This window comes from Molossus molossus, unplaced genomic scaffold, assembly GCF_014108415.1.
Source record: "Molossus molossus isolate mMolMol1 unplaced genomic scaffold, mMolMol1.p scaffold_m16_p_3, whole genome shotgun sequence".
Classification (NCBI taxonomy): domain Eukaryota; kingdom Metazoa; phylum Chordata; class Mammalia; order Chiroptera; family Molossidae; genus Molossus; species Molossus molossus.
Genome location: NW_023425366.1, coordinates 38,355,771 through 38,365,910, shown reverse-complemented (window position 1 = coordinate 38,365,910; position 10,140 = coordinate 38,355,771). Strand labels below are relative to the sequence as shown.

General features: G+C 55.8%; 1 protein-coding gene across 1 annotated transcript in view; it reads right to left on the bottom strand.

The window, feature by feature from the left end:
* Positions 1-5,832: 5,832 nt before the first annotated feature.
* Positions 5,833-10,140, bottom strand: part of SLC9A3 (solute carrier family 9 member A3) — a 49,279-nt gene continuing 44,971 nt past the window's right edge. The window contains exons 11-16 of the mRNA XM_036280591.1: positions 8,745-8,860; positions 7,917-8,046; positions 7,435-7,611; positions 7,087-7,159; positions 6,722-6,835; positions 5,833-6,384 (exon numbers count right to left, since the gene is read on the bottom strand). Coding sequence (XP_036136484.1) covers positions 6,137-6,384; positions 6,722-6,835; positions 7,087-7,159; positions 7,435-7,611; positions 7,917-8,046; positions 8,745-8,860 — 858 coding nt within the window. The 3' untranslated portion in view covers positions 5,833-6,136. The remainder of the gene's footprint in view (positions 6,385-6,721; positions 6,836-7,086; positions 7,160-7,434; positions 7,612-7,916; positions 8,047-8,744; positions 8,861-10,140) is intronic.

The window sequence follows — 10,140 nt, the reverse complement described above, 5'->3', positions numbered from 1 at the left end:
TCTGCTAACGTGCCATTCAGGCTGCTGTAATGAGGACACTCCAAGACACCACCTGAGAGCATGGGGTTTCTATCCAGAGGAAACTAGTGATACCTGGTGGGCAACCAGGGCTGCTCTGCCTCACCCTCCTGTGCAGGGCATGCCTTGGCCAGAATGGCACCGGACAGCAGGTGCCACCTGGGTGCAGAAATGGGACACAGAGCAAGGAGAGGCTGGGAAATGGCTCTTTCTGGTAGCCACCCTGGGAGAGGAGGTGGAGCCCTAATCTGATATTACTGTGTCCTTATAAGGTGACACCAGTTGAAGACTGTAGCGGTGATGCTTCTACCAACCTAGAAATAGCAAAGATTGCAAAACTGGGAGGACCCTATGGGGTGCAGAGGGAGCAGGGCCCTGCCCACACCCTGATTTCTGACTTATGGCCATAAAATTGTGTTTCAAGCCACCAGTCTAAGGTGATTCCTGCAGCAGCTCCAGGAAACTCCTTTCTGTCAACTGAAATGGCAAGTCAGACTCTTCATAAACAGTATCTATGGACTCGACTTTGATGCACTATTTTCTTTTATAATAAATATTCAACATTTTAACTATTAAAAGGTGTGTCTGTGACACCAACACCTCAAGGATGACCTGAAGATTGCCGAGGCCGCTTGTGTGGCTCCATCTGGGGATGGGATCCATTGGAACTGCACATGGCTCTGTCTCTTGGGTCCACCCACATTTGTGCCTCCCCGACTAACCTTACCTCGATCCTGCAGAGACCCTCCTTGTTCACCTAGGCTCTGAACCCCATTGTCCCCGCCCAGCTCTTGTTTCAGCCACAGACTCACCCTCCTTGATGTTTCAGGTGCTTCATTCTCCCACTTAGGCTGGGTGGGCACTGCTCCCAGACTTCCTGGGCCCTGCTCTCTCTGTGCAGTGATGAATCTGAGTGAGTGAGTGGTGGTGTCTGCCTGTCTCTACTGGGGAAGAGCCAGTTTCCAGGGCCCAGGCTCTGCCTACAGCTGTGTGTCCAACGACCTCGTATCAGCCAGAAGGGCCATCCCCTCTCTCTCTCTCTCTCTCTCTCTCTCTCTCTCTCTCTCTCTCTCTCTCTCACACACACACACACATGCACATACATGTCAACATTATGCCAGCACCAGAGCAATGTCTGCCTTCAGGAGACTGCTCCTTAACTCTCCTTGATGTGCTTTCTCATTGATACAGTTAGCACACACACACACGCACACACACACACACACACACACACACACACACACACAAATGCCTTGAAATGTTTTTAATAGATTTGATCAGGCAGTTGTGGCAGGGTATATGATGGACCCAGACACCACCAACAGCACATTGGGGAGCACTTTAAGGCACATTGATTGTGATTAGGGTTACACAAAGTTTGGCTAAGATCATTTTCACAAAATTCACAATTTCACCACTTATAGTACATTTCAATTCCAGTTTCAATGAAATTCTTGCTTTAAAAATCTTTCATAATAGATCAGTAGTACGCAGCATGTGAGCACTGACAAAATTATTTTCAAGAGGATACAGAAGTGAGAAACAGCAACTCCTAAATTTGTGTGCTTTATAGTCTACCACAAAGTAGGCCAAAGTTCAGTATTAAATAAATAGGAATTCTTTCCTAATAAAAAATTTTACAACAGTTTTCCTAAGGAAATACATTCATAAGACATTGTTTACATTCTGTTTTACAGTGACAAGAACAGCTAGGATTCTCATTTATGAAATGTATCCACAGTACTAGGGTTTATAACACTGTGTCGACAGACGGAGCTGTCTCTCGATCACTGAAATGTGCGGTTTGGGGTTCTGTGAGGTTTCATATCTGGAACTTCGGTTCCATTATGGCTGTGCTTAGACTGTGCAGTTCAACAAACAGAAAATCTGCCCACCCACCGCAGAAACACAGGCTAGCCCTGGCTGGTTTGGCTCAGCAATTGGAGCGTTGGTCTGCGGACCAGAGAGTTCCGGGTTCGGTTCCTGTTAGGAGCACGTACCAAAAAATGAAAGAAAGAAAGAAACAGGGCTAGAGGGTTTGTCCAGGAGATATTTGTCAAATGGATTTACCACCTGGCAGTTTCGTGTGTTGAGTGGGTCAAGTAGGGTGTCCAGCAACTGCCTATGAGCTGCTTTACCCAACTCAGCCTGCAGCTGGAAATTGGATCTGGGTCCTGTGGTCCAGGGGAGTTGTTAAGGCAGCTGGAGATGCTGGACTGGCTGGGCTGTGGACCCTGGATGACCATCTGTGCCTGGGACCCAGCCTGCTCTGGATAAGCCACCTCTGCAGGGAGTGGACAAAGCATTGCTTTCCTTAAGTTGATGGTGGCTGTGGCTCAGTGCCTGCTGGCCTGGGATCACTAATGGGCAGGTTTTGTTGTGCAGATCATGGCTGGGTTTTGTGCTCCCAGAATTGATTAAAATGGTTGCAAAGTGTGGGAACAACTACTGAAAACCAACTGTCAAGCCTTTATCTGTGATGGCTGAGCTAATGATTCAATTCAATGAGCAGCTCTGCTCCCCTCTGGATAAAGGTTCTCTGTATTGGTGAACAAACATCACACTGAATGTTCCTTTTGCTGTCACTTGTTTTTCTCAACAGCAAAGCTATGAACAGCAAATTGTAGAGACTTTCCCATCAGGACTCAATGTGTACCATGAAAACACTAGACTAGTAATCCTCACCTGTGATGGCTGTGAGCACTTAAGCATAGCACTAAGTCTCCTTTCCTGGACAGAGCTGACCCTGGCTTTTTTTGTTGTTCATCCTCACCTGAGGATATTTTTTTCCATTGAGAATGAAAGGAAGAGGGAAGGGGACGGGGGGGGGGGGGGGAGATAAACATCAATGTGTGAGAGAGACATCAATTGATTGCCTCCTGCACATGTCCCAACCAAGGCTGAGGCTGGAGATCAGACCTACAACCGTTCAGTGCCTGAGCTGACACTCTAACCACTAAGCCACACAGGCCAAGGCGAGTCTGGTTTCTTTAGAAAAGCCTCTAGGAGTGTCCTGAAGTCCACTGTCCCTTTAATCCTTCACTACCTTGTTTTCACACAAAATCCTACCTCTGAGGAATGGGTGGGCAGATGAGGGCCAACTCCATGGCCCCTTTGCTGGTTCACTGCTCCCCCCAGGACCATTTAGTAGTCTCCATCCAGAGACCTGGTGGGGTGGGGTTGGGGGGCATCCCAGGGCAGCTCTAAGGCCATGTCCCTGAAACCTTGAAGCAGGTGGCAGGAGGTCTGTGCTACAACAGCCTCAGGGCAGGGCCAGGGGTTCTATGAGGGTCTGAGCCCCCTCCAAGTCCCCTTAGCTCTTGATGAAACAGCAGCTCCCAAGGGCAGGGCTTCCATCAGCTTCCCCCTGCTGCGGCTAGAAGAAACCAGAGCAACCACCTGGCCCTGGTCCACTTAAGGACTGGCTGTAATTCTGAATAAAAGTTGCTTGATAACGAAGGCCCCACTTGACTTAGCTGGCGCTATGTGCATGTGTCCATGAGGCTAGTGCAACCTCGAACCCAGCCTGGGCCATCTGCCAGTGTCAGGAAGGCAGGCAGCTCAGATCAGAGGGCAGGTTTGTGGGCATGGGGCAGCACCTGGTACCCAGAGGCTGCCACACTGAGACCCAAACAGGACAAATGCTGGGCTCTGGGAATCTCAACACAAAAAAGATGAACAAACATGTTTCTGCAATTGTATCCAGCCCATAAGGTGATGACAGGTGGTTCACAGAACTAGTAAGTGGACATGACATCACACAGGGCCTAGGATGAGCAAGGCCCCAACTCCTCTGCCTGTGAATTGATCCTGGAGTCAGGGCTTCTGAACTCCTAGGGCCCTGAGAGAGGCCAGCCTGGGCCTAGAATCAGGTTGGTGTCATGGGCAAATCTTATTTTGCTTGGGTCTCAGTTTCCCTGGCAGTGCTGATGAGGGAGAGAATGGACACAAAGGGGCAAGAACTCAAACACGGAGCCTGGCCTCTGGAGTCCCAGGGCTTTCCAGTTCCTGAGTAGAGTGACAACAGGAATAGTCACAAGTGCAGGATCAGTTCAAAACCAGGACAGGTGTGCAGAAGGATCCATGAGGCAGCTAGCTTCCTTCCAAGGGCACCTGCCAAGACCTCCCAGAGCTGAAGGCTTGGCCACTGTCCACTTCCTGCCCCACAGGGTCTCCTCTGCAGGTAGTGCCAAGGAATTTTGAGGTTCATGACTTGCAGACATTTGGTCCTTCTGCTGCAAATCCCACACCCTGGGTGGGGGTGGAGGGAGCCCAAGACTGCCCCAGGCCATAGCGGGAAGACCCCAGGTGGACAAGACCCCAGGGTCAAGACCATGGACAGGACACATGGGCAGTAGCGGCCATCACAGCGGCGTCTCCTCCTGCTCCAGCGAATGCGGCGGCGTGTGGCACGACGGCTGCAGCGACGCGAGCTTGAGCAGCGCAGGGCGACGGCGTGCGCGGGGCCTTTGGAAGGACCGCCGGCTGTGCACGCGGCGTGCAGCCGCAGACCGTGCGTGCGCGCCCGGCAGCCCGCGACGTTCCAGCCAGGCCCCCGGCACGTAACCCGCCTCGGACGCAGACCCCGCCTCCGACATAGGCCCCGCCCCCAGCTCGAGGTCTGGCGGTGCGGAGGACCCCGGATTCTGGGCAGCGGGCAAGGCCGGGGGCGTGGTGGGTGGTGGCGGAGCGAGCGGACGCGGAGGGGGCTCGGCAGCGAGCGGTGCCACGCGCGGGGACGTGCGTCCGGTCAGCGGCACGTCAGATCCCGTGTCACCTGCGGGAGAAACCAGCGTAAGCGTGGGTACCTGGGAACACAGGAGGGCCCCCACAGATGGAACTTGGGGTCCACCCTCACTGCCTGCAGTGTTCTAGGACCTGTGCAGGCCACGCCCTGGCCATGTGACCACCAGGGTCCCCCGTGACAGTCAGCTGAGGCTCTGCCTATGCAGACCAACAAGGGCCCTCTGCCCACCAACGTACAGCACCCAGCACGAAGACCCAGGGTGTTCCCGGAAGAGGCCCCAGGAAGGAGGAGGCCAGGGGGAGGCAGAAGGAGCACAGAAGCACCACGGGGTGAAGCACCGCGGGGTCCTGCCCACAAGCTCCTTGCCAGGATGGGCCGAGACTCGTCCCTGTGCACCTCACTTCTGATCCCAGAAACATCAGGGAGAAAGGCCAGCTCGTGTACCAAGAAACCACTTCGCGTCCCCCAGCAGGACTAATAATCACCCCTCTCCAAGTGTCCACAGGAGCGAAAAACAAGTGTTACTGCTTCCCAACGTGAAACCCCCATGAGCGAGGCTACCCAAGCCGTGCTCGGGGAAGTCTTGTTTTCGGTTTCCTCACATTTGCCCGGACACTCAAGGTACACTGAGATAAGCTTGAAATCCTGCCCAAGGGGGCTGAACCCCCTTCCCTGCAGACAGCACCTTCTGGGACCCAGCAATAGCATCTCTGCAGCACCGACTGAATGGGGGCCTCATCCTTCACCCACCATCTTTGCCCACCACCCTCTCCTTGCCTTCTCCCCTCCTCTTCTGATCCAGGAGGGCACCCCACCACAGGGCCTGCAGCAAGGATGTGGGCACACCAGCTGCACTCCTCTCTGTCTGAGGGTAAAAGGGACCTGCTGCATCTCTCCTGGACTCACTTCTGTCATGTGGGCTTTTCCCAGGGCCCCAGGAGGGCCTTCAGAGAATAAAATAGATATTCCTTGTCCAAACAGTACCCCAGCCCAGCCCATGCCCAGTCCCCTCTGAGTTCATGACTTAGATTCATGGGCTGACCGCATGGATTAAACACTTATCTCAGAGTGGTTAGTGATCAAACTGACAATCTGAGTAAATTCTAATAAATAAATGAAAAGCTGAAACAGTTAAATCCCCAAACAGCTCTGGATCCCAACATCCCAGCTGGAGAAGCAGACTCAGATAGTCTCCTAAGAAATGTTCGGCCAGAACAAGAGGCTTGTGGGAACAGGCTTAGCAGGAGGAAGAGCAGCTGCTAGAGAAAGTCTGCAGAGGTTCAGGTCCAGGGCCAAGAGAGAGGCAGTTGTCTGGGGAGAAGAGCTGAAGAAAGAACAGGTGTTAGGGGCTTAGGAAGGGTGAGGAACCAGTTACATGTGCGTGGACTCAGGCAGAGTGGTGTGGGGCTGCTCCTTGGTGTCCTCGGCCAGCAGGACAGAGTCCACAGACTTGTTGCTGAGGCGGAAGGGAGCCAGGCGGTGGAAGTTGCCAGGAGAGTGGGGGATCTGCATACGGGCCCTCTGGGAGGGCACCACTGTCTCCCCGGGAGACAGCCAGGGCGGCACCCTGGACAGGATGCTTGGGTCCTCATCCGGGGAGAATACAGGGTTGTCAATTCCTAGGAGAAAGGGCAGTGGCCTATCAGCTTCCCAGGTGTACCCAGAATGGCAGGAGGGAGGGTGCTGCCTGGGGATCAGACACCAGCACGCCCTGCAGCCATCACCTGGAGGTCACCTGGAAGGGCAAGGTCATGTGCCTTGGGGTTTCAGGCCCTCCACCCACGCTCTCCCTCCCCACACCATGTGCAGGATAGGTGACAACCCCCTCTGGTTGATGCCCAGAGCAGACTCCCAGCCTGCAACGTGCAGTTACATAGCCACAGTCCTGTCCTACTGTCCCTGTCCAATGTCTGCGTTCACTTCTGAGGCAACAGTGAGCCACCCCTATCCTCTCACCTGATGGGGAGTCTGTCGCTGTATCCCTCGTGACATTTGCCAGGAACTCGATGCCCCCACTCATCTCCTCAGCATCATAGTTGGGGATCTCTTCTGGGTCTGAAAGTTCCAAATCTGGTGACAAAGAAAGGGCAGCACAAGGGAAACGGGCTGGAAACAAGAAGGCCCTGGTCCAGTCTCCTAGAGCACCCCGAGAGTTGTCCTCACTGCCACTCTGAGAAGCAGGGCAGCAGCCTACATAGGAGGGTCCTGGGTGCTGAGCAAAGATCTCCCTCCAAGGACAGCCCTCTGCACCCTGCCTGGCCCCTTGCACGCAACCCTGAGTTCCCGCTGAGAAGCATTTCTGCCATGGCCCCAATTGGTACCTTTTTCCTTAATGGTGAAGTTGTGTATGGGACTCTCCATTGGCAGTTTCCCATTAGGAATACTGCTGTTTCTCTGAAAAACAGAATGAAACCGCTTATAGGTATTGGTACAGTGGCCAGGGAGTCCCCTGACTGCAGACTGTCCCTGGGAGACCCCACTGGTCCCCCAGCCCAGATCCCCTCCCTGCCCAGACCTGTCCCTGAAGGGTATGCTTGGTGGTTCCATCACTGACCAGCATGGTCCCCTGGTGGCCTCACCCCCACATGCCTCCCCCTGCATGGTGCCCTCCCCCCGTCAGCCCCACCCATGGTGCCCCTTGCCCGTAGTCGCTCGCTCAGCACACTCACCCGCTTCTGGGCACGCTCTCGCTTATACAGTTTGGCCGCCTTCTTGTTCTGGTTGATGCCCAGCTTGGTCGACTTGAAGGACTCCAGGCGCTTCCTCATGGTTCTGTGGAAGATCTCCTTGTCCTGCTTCTCATCTTCCTCCGGAGTCAACTCATGTCGACTGTAGAGATGTTTGTACTGGGGAGGGGGGGAGGTGACAGGGACAGTCATAGCTGGCAGTGACCTGAAGAGCTGGAGGCACTCCAACCGCACCGTCCCAGTGCGGCCCCAGGGAAGCTCCCTGTGAAGTTGGCCAGACAGACCCCTGAGGACTACAGAGCCCCGGGACCAGCCGGCTGCTAGGCTGAGCCCTGACCCTCCAGCCTGAGTGGTGTCTGCCCGAGAGAGGAGGACCTGTGCCCCTCCCCACCTCGGGCTCTCCCTGGTCAGGACCCAGGGAGGGGGGCCTCTGGGCAGGAGCCCCCACTTGCTGGCAAGCCCACCTCCTGTCGGGGCTTGTACAGGTACTGCTGCAGCGTGTGGTGAGTGACCATGTCCTCCGTGTCACGGATGCTCCTCCTCCTCTGCTCCAGAGACTGCATGTCCAGGCACACCGCACTGACATTTTCCCTCCTACATGGGACCATGTGGAGTGTCCAAGTTCCATTGCTCTCCCGTCTGCCCCTCCTGCCCCCACGCCTTCTGGCCTGGGCACCAGCCACTGCCAAGAAGGCTGATCCAGGGAGTCCTCTCTCTGGAGGTTTTGTCAGACTGACCCCACAAGGCCTCCTGTGCAGTTCCCACAGCCCCTCTAAAGCCCCAGCTGTGCGCCCAGGCACCCACTGCCTCTCCCCAGCACCCAGGCACTGGCTGACGAGGCCAAGAACAGTCTTCTGCTACCTACAAGCCCCAGCCAAGCAAAGGCAAGAGGCCTGGTCCCAAATCTGCTGCCTGGCTTTCCTTCCCTCCCTCTCTGCCAACGCCAACGTGTTCACTGGGTAATAAAGGTGAGTTTGTCTGTGAAGGCGAAATACCTGGCACCCACCTGCTTCCATATCCCTCCCCACACTCTGTGCCATTCCCCATGGTGTTCAAGCTGGGAGGCTTCACTTGCCCTTTTTATACCTCTCAGTTGCCCCAAGATGCCCACTGGCTGCTGTCTGTACAGAGGGGCCCCTGGTGTGGCTGTGATCAGTAAGACTTGGGAAGTGCTGGGCAGGGAACATCCCCCCAAGCCTCATGCCCACAGCAGTCTCCAGGGTCACGGTAAGAGGTGTCCTGGTGGGGGTAGCCTCTCCTGGGGGGAAGCCTGGGTGAACTGGGGCACATACAGCAGGTAGGAGACGGAGGCCTCCACAGTGGAGGGGCGTGGCGTGTTGAAGTCCACGTTGACCATGTTGTCGGTGCTGGGGGAGCGGATGAAGGCCAGGGACCCGCGGCGCTCTCCCTGCAAGAGGATGTGCCTACATAAGCGAGGACAGGGAGCACCCAGCTGGGTCAGGGAAGCCCACCGCACCGGCCCATGTCACCTCTCAGCCTGGATAGCTGAGATTTCAGAAGCCACATCCAAGGCCATGTTTGAGCTGAGCAGTTAGTTAGCCATTGTGTTAAGAGGAAAGTGAAGGCACAACTGTGTGGAGGACACAGCACCTCTGTGGGCACCGTGGGGCGTGTTGGGAAAGCACGACAGATCCCCATGGGATTAGGAAGGTGAGCCCTGTCCCCACTAGGGGTCCAAACCAGCTGTCCTCGTTTCTCTAAGAAGGGAACCCTCGGGAATTGAACCTTCAGATTGAGACCACACAGAGAAAAGCCTGACAGGAACAAAAGCCACAGCCTGGCTCCTGTTGGTGGGGCTGGGGCACCACTTAGGGGAGGGCTTGGAGCTGGGGAGGGCGGCCAAGTTTGGCTACTGCTGAGGGCAGACAGCAAGGTGCACAGGCCTTCTGAGCAGGTCATACCAGGGGAGGAGCCCACAGACACAGCCAGGGTTTAAGGCACTGGATGTAGGGGAGCAACAGGTAGAGGTGAGACTGGGGGCCTTGCCAGGAGCCTGTGTCACCCAGTGGGGTCTGGGGTCTGGAGCATGTGGGTTGGGGTTTCCATGGAGCAGGGTTGGGTAGCACTGGCTGAGTGGATGCCGTAGGGGCCCCTGTCCTTATCCCCCAATGGCCCCCAGCTCCTCTGCCAGAACCAGCCGGTCCCTCTGAGCAACCGGGAATTGGGGTGTCTTGCACGTGTCGGGTAGAGCAGCCCTGCAGGGGCAGCAGTCACTTCCTCTCTGAACAAACAGATGCTTCCAGTCCTCTAACCGCATCTCTTTGGGGAGGCCACCGGGTTTGCTGAGACCCCCAGCTCACCAGGCTCTGTGCAGACCCCGGCTGGCACGGGGAAGGACAGAGGGAAGGCATGAAACCTGCAGGCTCCGAGGGATCAGAGGGAAGGCAGGGACTGCCCGTCAGAGCCCCTCGGAGGAGGCCTGGGCAGGGGTCTAAAGTGACTGTGCCACTGGGAGTGCCGTGGGCCGCAGTGCTCAGAGGGCTGTATAGGACAGCCCGGAGGTCCGTTACAGTCTCACACTGGGCACAGGGAGAAGCCAGCCTGAGACCTGCCTAGACCCAGGCCTGTGCAAGGTGCGGGTGGCCTCGGAGCCCACAGGGCGTGTATGAGACGTGCGCATTGCAGAGGTGGTCTGAGGATCGATGTAATAGCCACGGAGGCCACACG